Source organism: Phaseolus vulgaris, chromosome 1 (assembly GCF_051622355.1).
Source record: "Phaseolus vulgaris cultivar YP4 chromosome 1, ASM5162235v1, whole genome shotgun sequence".
Taxonomy (NCBI): domain Eukaryota; kingdom Viridiplantae; phylum Streptophyta; class Magnoliopsida; order Fabales; family Fabaceae; genus Phaseolus; species Phaseolus vulgaris.
The window spans coordinates 9,034,417-9,047,996 of NC_143498.1; the positions used below are offsets into that span (position 1 = coordinate 9,034,417).

General features: G+C 30.7%; 1 protein-coding gene across 1 annotated transcript; it reads left to right on the forward strand.

The window, feature by feature from the left end:
* Positions 1-7,825: 7,825 nt before the first annotated feature.
* Positions 7,826-10,824, forward strand: LOC137813450 (alcohol dehydrogenase 1). Its single transcript, XM_068615707.2, has 10 exons — positions 7,826-7,956; positions 8,082-8,218; positions 8,891-8,937; positions 9,074-9,399; positions 9,478-9,560; positions 9,661-9,736; positions 9,838-9,899; positions 9,999-10,094; positions 10,183-10,344; positions 10,453-10,824. The coding sequence occupies exons 1-10, from the start codon at positions 7,920-7,922 to the stop codon at positions 10,567-10,569; spliced, it is 1,143 nt and encodes a 380-aa protein (XP_068471808.1). The 5' UTR covers positions 7,826-7,919; the 3' UTR covers positions 10,570-10,824.
* Positions 10,825-13,580: the final 2,756 nt, after the last annotated feature.

Sequence of the window (13,580 nt, forward strand, 5' to 3'; positions counted from 1 at the left end):
TTCTTGCTAACCATTGCATTATTTGCTTTTATATGATATTGAGAGGTCGGATTCCAAAAGACCAATTGCTATTTGAAGCAGAAATTGAGAATGTAGCTAGAAGAAAGCAAAAATTAAAGTCAAACAAGAATCAAGAAGATATTAGAGAAGACTCTTCAACAACTTCTTTTTCTAATCACCTTTTTCAAGAAGATAACAAAAGCACCACTTCCTAGGAGAACTCTTGAAGACTACGCCATACAACAAGGGCTAGACACTTTTCTAGCATTGTTATACCTACTACTAATAGGGCCTTAGAGATGAAGCCAGCGTTCCTCACCCTCATTAGTATCAATCAATTCACAGTGATGGACCATGAGGATCCCCATACACACTTGGCTACATTTTATGAATTGGTAGGGACAATGGGTTTTCAATAAGCTAATATTGAGAATGTGTATATGTGTTTGTTTCCTTTTTCTTTGGCAGGGAAGGCGAAGGAGTTGCTTAAATCACATCCTAATCAGAGCTTAACCAGATGGAAGGATGTGGAGATTTTTTTTTTTTTTTAAATAAAAGCTTTCATGTTAGGCATTTTAAGATCTCAGCTAGGCTGACACCTCAAGTAACAACAATCATTTACCATCACATGAAAAAAGTAATATTAAACAAAATAAAAAAGAAAAGAAAAAAAAACAAAAATACGGGGGACTAGACCAAAACCCATATGTTAACAAAAATGTGGAGAAAAAATTTCTACATAGATTTTTTTCTAATTTCTCGTTATATTAAAGCTAAGTCTGGAATTTCTATGTTCAGACAAGGAGTATAGGAATCTTTTTGTGAGACATGGGAGAGAGTCAAGATGATGCTGAGAAGATGCCCAAATCATGGGTTTGAAGACATTGCCCAACTGAGCATATTCATTAATGGTCTCAAATCTGATACGAAGATGCTCCTAGATGCCGCAGCTAGTGGCACATGATGGTTGTTGATGTAGAACAAGCAACACGAATTATTGAGGCTTTGGCCACAACTGATTATCAAGCTCAACATGTCAGACAAGGTCATCAAAAGAGGGGATTATTGGAATTGAAAACTGCACATGCATTGTTGGCTCAAAATAAGATTCTGACACAGCAGATTGAGCAACTGACCACACAGATGGCCAAACTACCCCAAAAGTTGCATGCGATGCACTCATCTCAAAGTCAGAATATACCTATCAGGTGTGATTTTGTGGAGGTGATAATCCTAATGGTCATTGTTCTTATCAAACCAACTCACCTGAAGCTGAGGTAAATTATATGGGAAATCAAGAAAGGCAAGGTGGTTTTTCCAACAATTATTTTCAAGGTTGGAGAAATAATCAAAATAAAAAATTTGGGTGGAAACAAGACTATAGTTCATCCAACAAGCAGGGGCCTTTCCAACAACAACATCAATCCAATTATCCATTCATCCCTGACAGAATGAATAAAGTTGAAGATGCTTTGTCAAAGATTGTGAGTTCGCAAGAAAATAACATGTCCACGATTAGGAGTATGGAGACCCAGATAGGACAAATAACCAAACAAATGACACAAATTGCACAAATTGTAGACAGATAAATTAGCCAATTCTCAGCCAACACTATAACCAATCTTAAGAAGCATTGTAATAAAATCACTACTAAGGGTGATAAAAAACCAAGAGAGGGAGATGGTGAGATGGTGAAAGTTGAGGAAGAAAAAGGAGAAAATAGAATAGAGGGATAAAAATGTGAAGTTGTAGAGAGTAGAGTTTCAAAAGAATTATCTCATTCTCCTATGCATGTAAAAAGAGAAAAGAAAGGTTTATTTTTTGATAAATTGCTTCCAAAAAGTTATTTTGCAGGATGGCCGGAGGAAAAGACATTCTTTGATGGAATTAGAAGGAAGATATGTTGTTTTGAAGACAAAGATATAAAGCCGGAAGCTAGAAGAATTTTTTTTGAAGCTAAAAGACTTGCCAAAGAAATTCAGGGATATAGGGAGTTTTACTATTTCTATGTCAATTGGTGATTTAATTGTGGATAATGCCTTATTGGATTTGGGATCAAGTATAAAGTTGATGCCACTAACCATGTTAAGACAAATAGGTGATTTGGAGGTTAAACCCACCAAGATACAGTTACAATTGGTGGACAAAACGGTGAAACATTCTTATGGTGTAGTAGTAGATGTCCTCATGAAGGTAGACAAATTCATGTTCCTGGTGGATTTTGTTACATTGGACATGAAAGAAGATGAGGGGTTCCTTTGATTCTTGGCAGACCTTTTATGAAGACTGCTAAAGTCACAGTGAATGTAGATAAAGGAGAACTTAGAGTAAGGTCTCATAATGATGAGGTAAGATTTAATCTTTTTGATGATGTAAACTTTATTGCAGATAAGAATGGGAGACAAGAGAAAATTTCAAAAGATGGTGAGCAGATGGAGAGATCAAAGCCAAAGGAGAAAGTTACATGTAAAGAAAAGTTAGAGGCAAATGGAAACCGGAACAATCAAGAAAAGTTGGTGGAAGGAGATGAGTATCCTCCAGGACAACCTATCATGCTCAATGCAGAGGGGCAGAGGAAGGAATAAAACAAAAAAATTATGGGTCATAAAGGAATTAAAGATGGACGAAAAATTGAAGTTGAAGAACCATATTCAAGGTAGACAAAAGTGATAGCAAAAGCACAGGTTGAACCAGATAATTATCCCCCTTGATAACAAACTTTCGTCAAGCTATAAGACGTTAAATAAAGCGCTTGTTGAGAGGCAACCCAGTCCATATTTTAGTTTTATGTTGTTTTGTTATTTTTTTTTTACCTTTAAAAAATCATGTTTTCTTGCAGGAATTTTTGCTCAAGCGAGTTTAAAGTTGAAAAATAGAGTTTTCATGCAGGGAATCTCGCTCAAGCGAGACAAATGGTGCTCAAGCAAGATGTACAACGAAAAATTTGAGCTTTCTACAGAGATTCTTGCTCAAGCAAGACAAATCTCACTCAAGCGAGTTTGGCATAAAAAATTCTCGCTCAAGCTAGAAAAATTTCCAAAAAAAATAAAAAATATTTTATTTTATTTTTGCCTCAAAGGTAATCCCCAACCTATATTCCTCCGCATCATTTTGCAGGTTATATATTTTGGCATGAGGACATGTCCTATTATTCAAAGGGGGCAAATCCAGCAAATGAAACAAGATTATAGAGGAAGATTTTGATAAAAAGTTGGATGACTTCTTAGGAAGAGAGGATTGAACAAAAATATGGTTTTATCTTTTTAATTCTCTTTTCTTTTTAGTTATTTAAATTTTGATTTTATTTTTCTGTTTAGTTTTTGTTTTTCGGTTATTTTGCTTATTTTGTAGTTTTGAATAAATTTACGGTTTTTGTTATTTTTGTGTCTTGAATAAATTAAAGTTTTAAATTGTTTGTTTTCTAGTTTATTTTTCTCAAACAAAAAGAACTAGAATATTAATTTCAATTGTGGAAAAAAAGAATTTGTGTTTAAATGTTAAATAGTGAGATAAATTACACACAAATTAGAAAAGAAAATTTGATTGAATCCCTATTCAAATGTAGTTGAAATTGTGATACATGAAATTTAACAAGATGATTGATTAGGACAGAGAATGACAAAACAACAAGGAATGAGGTCATTTAAACCAAGTGAGTGTGTGAATCTTAAACAATTTTGAAAGTTTTCCTGATGAATTTTCGGTTTAGCTTAGCCATATCTATTTATAGTTGTTTTAGAATCTTATAAATAATTAATAGTTGAAGATAGTGGGAGAGACTTTACTTTCACCTTTACTTCTACAATTTTTACAGTTTGTTAGTTTAGTTCTCTTGAGTTTTCAGTTTATACAATTTTGGCTATTCTAATTCTTCATTTTCTCTCTTCCTTATCTTTGATTTCTTATTTAATCTTCTACAATTTTTCTTCTTTTATGCTTTATGTTCTACAATTTTCAATTTTGTTCTTATCCGCATGAACTTAAATTGATTTGATGAAGTAAGAAGCATTATCATGGACTTGTTTGAGTTTTATGTTCTTGAATTGCTATAATTATCCAGATCTTGATTAAAAATTGTCTTATTTAAATATACAAATCGATATTTTGCATTTTATTCTTTAGCCAAGAAATTCATATTTGGTTTGCTTGCATTCAAGGTAAGAGAACTTAACCATGTTTTTTTTAGAGTTTAGGGTTTAGGATTTACATTTATCAAATGAAACTCTCTTCTCTTTACTGCATTCCTATTAATTCTTGTTTTCACATTTCACAATGAATTTCTTTCAATTTCAGTTTATCTCAGTTGTAATTTAAATTTCAATTCTACTATGTTTTCCAGTTTATAATAGTATTGGTTTAGATATATTATCTCGTTATATTTTTCTTGTTATTTTATATCAAGAATTATTTTTTCCTTTTGTTTTTTTTTATTAATTTCAATATCTTTTATTTACAATTGACTAGTTGCATTTCTGCCACTTACAATTCAATTCAATTATACACTTACAATTACTGTTATAAAAAGTATTAGATGATGTGCTAGACTATAGTTGATAGTTGGTTTGGTCATAAAAAAAATTCGTAAAATCAATATTTCTGTTAGTTAGTGAATTTAGTTATTTTTGTTTTTCATTTAGATTGTTTAATGCACTTTTATATTCATGTATTCTATGAATAATCCAGATTTCCATTTTAGCTTGAACCATCTAATAAAACTTTGTTGTAGCTTCAATATTGTAATTTTAGTTTTTGTCCATTTTAATTCCAGTTTTTAATTACATTTATAGTTCTCGTTTAATTCTATGACATCATTCTATTTAATTTTTGTTTAGACAGTCTAGTAGACTATTGTTATTAGACAGTCTTTTTCATTACTCCATTTTCTGTTTCATTTTTCTATTATGTTTATATTGTCATTTTGTTATCCATTTTCAATTTTGAAACTCATTCAAACTCCAATTTTAATTTGTAAAAAGAAATAGTAATAAATAATGAACTCAATGTATTATCGAGATTCAACTTAGGTTGACCTTGATATTACATTTAAAGGAGCAATTTAGTTTTATTAAACTCAATACTTAGTTTTATCAAACTAAATGTGATTAGAGTTTCATTAGTCATTTGACTATTGTGTATACTACTTAGTCAAAATTAATATAGGGATATATGATTTGTCTCTCTAAGATATCAACAATTAGACTAATTAAAAAAAATTCTCATATTATTTTGTTGTGTATCTTGTATCATGCTTAAGTACTTATATAGACTAGAAAATTTTATTAATATTCTAATGACTAAAACATTGATAAATTGTTTAGGTTCTAATAACACTTCAAAATTTTATATTATTTGTTATGAATAAAACACTTAAGAAGAATAAATCTTATAAAAATAGTAAAAGAGTGTTAAAACTAAAGTGCCAAGAATAGAATATTGACAATTATTCCAACTTCACACAATCCTTTGACATTACCCTCCCTTATACATACAATGTAGTCTTAAGCACCATTATTGATTGATATCTCTCTTTCCTCCATTGTCATTGACATAAATATCATTCAAACTTTCATTGTCATTCATCATCACCTTATTAGTTACACACTTCTTTCCTTAAAAGTTCGATTATTCAAGAACACCACCTAACTTCTTAAAATACAATTTTATTACATTTTTTATTGCATAATTTATCCATTATGAATAGTCCACCATATCTTAAAATTACTACTCATTTTCTTAATATCTTTTTTCTCTAACCATAAATTCTCAAAGTATGACCACACATCAACATCCATTAGGGATAATATGTCAATTTGGTCAAACCCATAGGACATGATCTTGACTCACATGGGTCAATGGCAACATGATCACATAATAAAAAGAGTCAACCCATGAACCAACTTTTTTTAGAGTAAAAAAATGTTCTTTAATTTAGAAAAAACACTTTTAATTTTAAAAAATTAATACAATTGGCATTATGACTCAACACACTATAATTACAAATCTCATTTAAAAAAAACGTGTATTCTTATAAGAAGAAAAAAAGATAAACATAAATGATACAATCTTGCATTTTCTTGTAATAATTAAAATTAGAAAAAGAAGTAATGGTATTAAATGAAATTACCAAATTAAATTAGTACAATCATGAAGAATTATAATTGACTATAAAATAAAATTGATTTCATAGTTAGATAAAGAAATTTTATATTTAATTTATTAAAATTGCATTTATACCTACTGCCGTATTTACTATATAGTGATAAAACGTGATTTTTATATATTTTGCAAGTAAAATTTCAATAAACTCACAAAATGAGCTAATTTGAAGAAAAAGACATTCATACTCATTATAAATTGTATTTTAAAAACAAAACTTCTAAAAATTATTTTTGTGATTTTATTTATTTATTTATTTTATTTAAAATATTATTTGTGTTGTAGTGGGCTAAGTAAAATAAAAATTCTATAGTTTTAAAATTTTCAAAATATTAGCATATACTTACAACAAAAAAGTGTCAGTTCTCAACAAATAGTTTTTTCTAAATAATTATACTTTTCAGTATAAGACACTTTTGAAATAATAGAAAAATTATTTGTTGACAACCATATTTTTTTTTTCAAATAACTCCTTTCGATAATAAAATTTATTTAAATGATAATAATAGATATAAAATATTAACATAAAATAATAATATATTTGGTGGTATAATACTTATATGAAATAATAAAGGTGTAAAAGTATCATTCGAACCATAATAACCATATAAAAAATAACCACACAATAACATATGAAACACATATAGTAATTACATTTATAGAAACAATTAATAACAACACGTTACAAAAACAAAAACTACTTCATAAATCCTAAATAACAAGTGATTTCTAATTTTATTGTAAAGAATTTACTAATTTTATTCGACTACATGACATGTTAACAATCTAATCATGAATTATTCTAAATTACTACTACTTAAAATAGAAAAAAATTAATTTTTTAGTAAAATATAAACTCAAATAAGAATATATAATTTTTGTTTTGAAATATTGTATAGTTTTTTTATGCAATTTTTAAAATAACATTTCTCTATTCATTACTCTTATTAAAGATTGTGGGAAAACACATGCAGTGGATACACGTGGCAAAAGGTGTGCAATTTAGCACAAATTATAAAATCACGAAAATATATAAACCTGAAATATTATTAGTGAGTGAAAGTTAATAATTCTTGAAACTTATTTATATGTGGCGTAAATAATAAAATAAATATTTTATTAAAATTAAAAAAATTTATAATTTTTTAATATAAAAAAAATTAATTTTGTTTAAATTTTATTAAGTTAAAATAACTGAACATATATTTTATTTTTAATAATTATAATAAATGTTTTTTAGAGTTACATATTAACGTTTAAATTTTATTTTAATGAATATACATAATAATAATAATAATGTTTTTTGGAGTTACGTATTAACGTTTAAATTTTATTTTTATAAATATACATAATAATGATTAAAAAAATATCTTTAATTATCTTATTTAATTATATTAAAATATTTAATCTTATATGTTCTTTCTTTTTCTATATTTTTTAATTACAGTGAAAATTTATTTCTCCATTTTTTCTTAGTGTGGGGTCAAAGTTACGTGGCGAAATGCAAGAAACCGCAGGCGGAAATGCAGAGGAAAACAGAACACAGAAAAAGAGCATGCAAATCGAGCAAAACCATTCGATTTCGAAGATGGCGCCGGTGGGAATAGGGTGCAATACCATGAGCAAGGTGGTTTTGTTTTGTGGCGCACTTTTTCTTCTTCCCTCTTTCACCATAATAAATACCCTTCTGAAACCTACGCTTTTATCTCACCAAAAACTCTCTCATCTTCCTTCATTTCTTTCATCTTCGTTTCGTTTCAGCCATGTCTGCGACCGTTGGCCAGATAATCAAGTGCAGAGGTCACCCTTTTGCATGCTTCACTCTCATTACCATCGTCATTTTTTTTTTGTTCTCTCTAGTTTTGCTATATGTGGTTTTCTATTGTTGTAACTGATTGCATTGGTTGGTGGTTACATTGTCACAGCTGCGATTGCATGGGAGGCAGGGAAGCCTCTGGTGATTGAAGAAGTAGAGGTGGCGCCACCCAAAGCCGGGGAGGTCCGTTTGAAGATCCTCTACACCTCCCTTTGCCACACCGATGTTTACTTTTGGGAAGCCAAGGTTTGCATGTTACAACATTATCTTTCTTTCGAGATACAGATACTCAAAAAATATAAAAAAACCACCTAAAGTATGATTTATAATATATTATCTTATTATTAGCATTTAATGAAAGAGGAAATATCAGCAAAGAAATATTTTTTAGTGGATGTTAGGCGAGTGTTTTATGTTTTGAAGGGTGTGTTTATCTTTTTTTTTCTTATCTTTATTAGATGGAAAATGTTGAATGGGTACCTAAAATGTGCATCTGAACTTCAAAGAGAGAAAAAAAAGTGATAGATTTATTGGAGATATAATGTGACAATGGGAGAGTGATTGAAGAAACAAATATGTTAAATTAAATTATGTAGCTGATACGAATAGATACAGATATGATGTCTATCAAAGGTTGGTTTTTTGTTGTTTTATCGGTAGGAGGGTAAGCTAAGTGACCTTAGAGTGTATTTGGGGAAGTTGTCCATCTTCATGCAAACCTTACCTTAAACTAAATGTTGCTACATACTATTCCTTCACTGGGATTTGGTACCAATGAAGTGTTGTGGAGCCAAATCCATCTTTGTACATATAAATTTGTTCTGAAAGATTAGAAACTTGACTATCATTTTTCCTTTCCATGTATTATGCATCATCAATGCATTCGTATCTAACTTGATTTTCCTTTTTGTTTTTCAGGGCCAGACTCCATTGTTTCCTCGTATTTTTGGCCATGAAGCTTCAGGGTATCTTGACCATACTTGCCTATTTAGTTTATTTAAACTTTTCTTTCCTATTTTTGTACATCTAGCTCCTGCATTGAAGAAGTGAGGGTTATCAGTAATGAGCAATTTCTTATTACATTTTGTTGTTTTTATTCAGTATTGTGGAGAGCATTGGGGAAGGTGTTACTCATTTGCAACCAGGAGACCATGCCCTGCCTGTGTTCACAGGAGAGTGTGGGGAATGCGTACATTGTAAGTCAGAAGAGAGCAACATGTGTGAGCTCCTCAGGATCAACACCGATAGGGGTGTCATGATCAATGATGGTCAATCAAGGTTCTCTAAGAATGGAAAACCCATATACCATTTCTTGGGAACCTCCACATTCAGTGAATACACAGTTGTCCACGCCGGATGTGTTGCAAAGATCAACCCAGCTGCTCCACTTGACAAATCCTGTGTTCTCAGTTGTGGAATTTGCACAGGTTGAAAGAATACAACCTATAACTTTTTATGTAGCAAATTAGCTAGGTGATTATATATTCTTTCGTTCCATGTCGTAGGATTTGGTGCTACTGTTAATGTTGCAAAACCAAAACCTGGTTCCTCTATTGCCATTTTCGGACTTGGAGCTGTTGGCCTTGCCGTATGTTTTTCCTTTCGCGTTTAATAGTGTTTCTTTCAGCAGTTGATAATGTGATAGAGGAATATTAATTCCCACTCTTGATTTTCAATCACTATTTTAGGCTGCAGAAGGGGCAAGGGTTTCAGGTGCTTCACGAATCATTGGAATTGATTTAGTTTCATCCAGATTTGAAGAAGGTATAATATACCCATCATTGATCAGATGTTTAAAGATTCGGCACAAGATAATTAGATTCCTTTTGGTTTATTGATGGTTGTGATTTTATTTTTGTTGGCAGCTAAGAAGTTTGGGGTTAACGAGTTTGTGAATCCAAAGGATCACGATAAACCTATTCAACAGGTTAGTTCTTGACCAATTTTCTGAAGTTCAATACCCTTTCCTCAACAAGTTATATTCTTATCGTTTCACCATGATTGAGGAGTGAATGTTGGTGATCAGGTAATTGCTGAAATGACCAATGGAGGTGTGGATCGGGCTGTCGAATGTACTGGCAGCATCCAGGCTATGGTTTCAGCATTTGAATGTGTCCACGATGTAATTGAATCATGACTCATAATCTCTTGTTGCTAAAACATTTAATTAAGCTATTTGCCAAGGCTGAACCTTGATTTCTTCTTCTCAGGGTTGGGGTCTTGCTGTACTTGTTGGTGTGCCTAATAAAGATGATGCATTCAAAACTGCTCCTATTAATTTCCTGAATGAGAGGACTCTTAAAGGAACCTTTTATGGTAACTACAAACCACGCACTGATCTTCCTGCTGTTGTGGAAAAGTACATGAGCGGGGTAAGCTTACACAGTGACTTCTGGTCTTTATGGTCTTTAGGAGAACCAATATGGGAGGAACCTCACTTATTTATTATGTTGCTAACATGATCCTTATGCATATTGCAGGAGCTAGAAGTAGACAAATTCATCACTCACTCAGTTCCCTTCTCAGAGATCAACAAAGCCTTTGAATACATGCTGAAAGGACAGTCCATTAGGTGCATTATTCGCATGCAAGAGTAACATGCATGAAATAGTCCATCACTTTGAGGACAGAGGTCTCCATCGGAATTTTCAAGAGAGAATAAGTTTTAGGTAATGCTGTGTTAGGATTATGATTGTCATTTTGCAGATTGAGTGTTTAGACTGATAGGGGCACTTGATCTTTTGTTACTTTGTTGCGGCTTATGTCTTGTTGTAATTTTGGTTTTTAATTGTTAGGGATGTTTTATTTCTACATGAAAAAAATGACAGTGATGAGCATGTCAAATTTCGTTATATGATCCTCAGTTTTTATTAAACTGTTCTCTATAGTTTAATACGTTAATAATATAGCAATGTGTAGCCGAATAAAAATTAATAAAATTTTCTCAGTATGCAAGAATCCACGACGTTTACAATAAAGAATAGATCTATTATGATTAATAAATGGTACAAGAGAACTCAATTTAAAAGTAAAAACTACAAGATGTATTGAACAAAAAATAGCTCTAATATCAATAAAGGGTACAAGAAAATATCTAACAAGTGTATAATAAATTATGTATATAATATTGCTAAAGTACACTAAACAACAATCCTCACAAATAAAAAAATATAAAAGTAATCCCAGTAAAGTCGTTATCCCTTGTGAATTTGCTATAAAAAAAATCAGCAATTCTAAAATCTGCCCTCCGGTAAGTATGCCTAGAAACACCTTTCCTATGCTTATTTTTAATAATGAGTCATGAGTCACTTTTACACATCCCCATCTAACATATTTCCATCTAAATAAGAGAGACAAATGAACTATAGAGGAGTTCCAAAACTTAACAAATCTTCCCCTCACAGTGTGAAAGTAACCTTAAACTGATGATTGCACAACAAATTTCAAATTTTGCTTCGAGGAACATCCAAAACATTTCGTTTCACATTGAATGATACCTTAAATCAATATGTTTAAAATTGAATTCTTAAGATGAATAATAATTTAACGACACTCGTACAAGAATCTTTTTCCACTCACAAGAACTCTTTGCATGCTATGTAACAACAATAAATTTTGACTTTGTAGTAGACAAAACTTTGTAGCCTAGTCTACCAACTCACAACTCCTCTAAAAATAATCAAATAGTGTGAAGTGGACTTCTCAGTTGTCTCAACCATATCTGAATTTGAATACTCCACCAAAGTAAGTTTATCAACACCAAAATATAAGTTTCATGTTAACAGAACCATGAAAATACTTCAAAATTCATTTCACATTATTTTAGGGATCTCTTCCCAGATTTCACAAGATACAAAAAGAGTAAACACAATAATAAGCATGATAACAAAAAATAAAGGGGAGATTTCAACAAGGAAGACTTCAAGCTATTAAAGATTAGATAAAAATATATGTGCATTTGTAGTTTCTTAGTCTTTAAATGAACTTCAGATAAACAAGAACTTGATAGTTTGAACTTGAGAAGGCGTGGGACGAACTCATGAAGTTAGAAATGTCTTTTAGAGAACTTATAAACTACCACACGTCACTTTTAAGTGCACATGGCTAAGTGGACTCTTTCACTTGACCCTTCAAGTTTTCAACAACCATTTAGTGTCCTTTAGGTTGTATTTGGATTAGGGAGAGGATGTGTGAGGATTTGAGGGAGTGGATGAGTGAGGATTTGAGAGAAAAGTGTGAAGAAAGTGAGTGTGTTTGGATTGAGGTATGTTAGAGTAGATTTGTGAGGAAAGTTTATTCGAGTTTGTAAGTGATGTGATGGTTGTGAGATTTTTTTAATTTTTTTTTAAAGTGTAAAATGTAAGTTTACAAATTTACCCTTGTATTTAAAAATATTTAAATAATAAAATATGATGTATTTTTGTGTAGATTTAAGTTAATTGAAATATTTTAAATTATTTTTAGTATAATTGAACAATTTATTTTGTTAAATAATTACTTTAAAAAAAATACAAGTTACTATATTAAAACATGAAAAAAATCATAACAATAATATTATCTAAGCATATACAAATTTATTATTATTTTTATTGATGCATTTTGAAAGTTTTTTATATTCATTTGTTTAGATTGTATGTAGATACATAATCATGTAGACATTTTAGAAGACATTTTATAATAAAAAAAATTATATATAGAGTGAATTGTACAACAAATTTATTTATAAAGAAGAGAAAATATATAGAATAAAATATGAAATATCATAATATGATGGAAAAATAATAAAAATAAAATGTATTATTATTATATATATTATTGCATGAATGACAAAGCAAAAAAAAAAGGTCAAAAATGGAAAACACCACCATCCTAGGTGACTTTCCCCTCAAATATTTGCATATGAGGAGGATGAGAGAAATTATTATTCATGCAGATTCACTCTCCCCCCTTCCGTACACATCCCTTGATCCAAATAATGGATATTCCTTCACATTCCTTAAACCAAATAATGGATATCCCTTCACATTCCTTGATCCAAATAATTGATATCCCTTCACATCTTTCCTCCTGAACAGTACAACCCTTGAAACAAACAAAGCCTTGGAGAGCAAAGTAGAGGCCTAACATGTCACTCTTAGTGATGGAAACCATCCAATCACCACATCTTTAGCTAAGAAGAAAGAAAAAGATGAAGCCTTATGGAGGAAGAATCTACACATGAAGAGTAGAATACTATCATTTCGCCTAGCCTGTTTTCTTCTGCTTGGCGCAAAATCTTTCTTCACCTCAAGGTTTCCCTTGTGCTTAACTCTTGACTAAGTCACTTAGCGCTTCATGCTCTTTAAATATGCTCATCTATGGAGTTGTTTAACTTACCATTACTTTTGGGCGCTTAACGCTTGGAGATGGTTATTTTTGGACCTTCTTTGCCTTGAATCTGTTCATTGCTTGATGTCAATGCTTAGTGGATTCTCTATTTTTGGGCCATTTCTGTTCAACTGCCATTTTACTTAATATTTTGCAAAATCAACCAAAATTCTCATAAAATTAAGCAATTTCAATCACATTTTATTTTTAAGTGGGAAGATTACTATTTTCTAGATTTTTT

Coding starts and splice junctions, on each gene's coding strand:
- LOC137813450 (XM_068615707.2), top strand. CDS start 7,920: ATGTCTGCGACCGTTGGCCAGATAATCAAGTGCAGAG. Junction 9,400..9,477: donor CAGTTGTGGAATTTGCACAG/GTTGAAAGAATA, acceptor TCCATGTCGTAG/GATTTGGTGCTACTGTTAAT. Junction 10,095..10,182: donor CATTTGAATGTGTCCACGAT/GTAATTGAATCA, acceptor TCTTCTTCTCAG/GGTTGGGGTCTTGCTGTACT.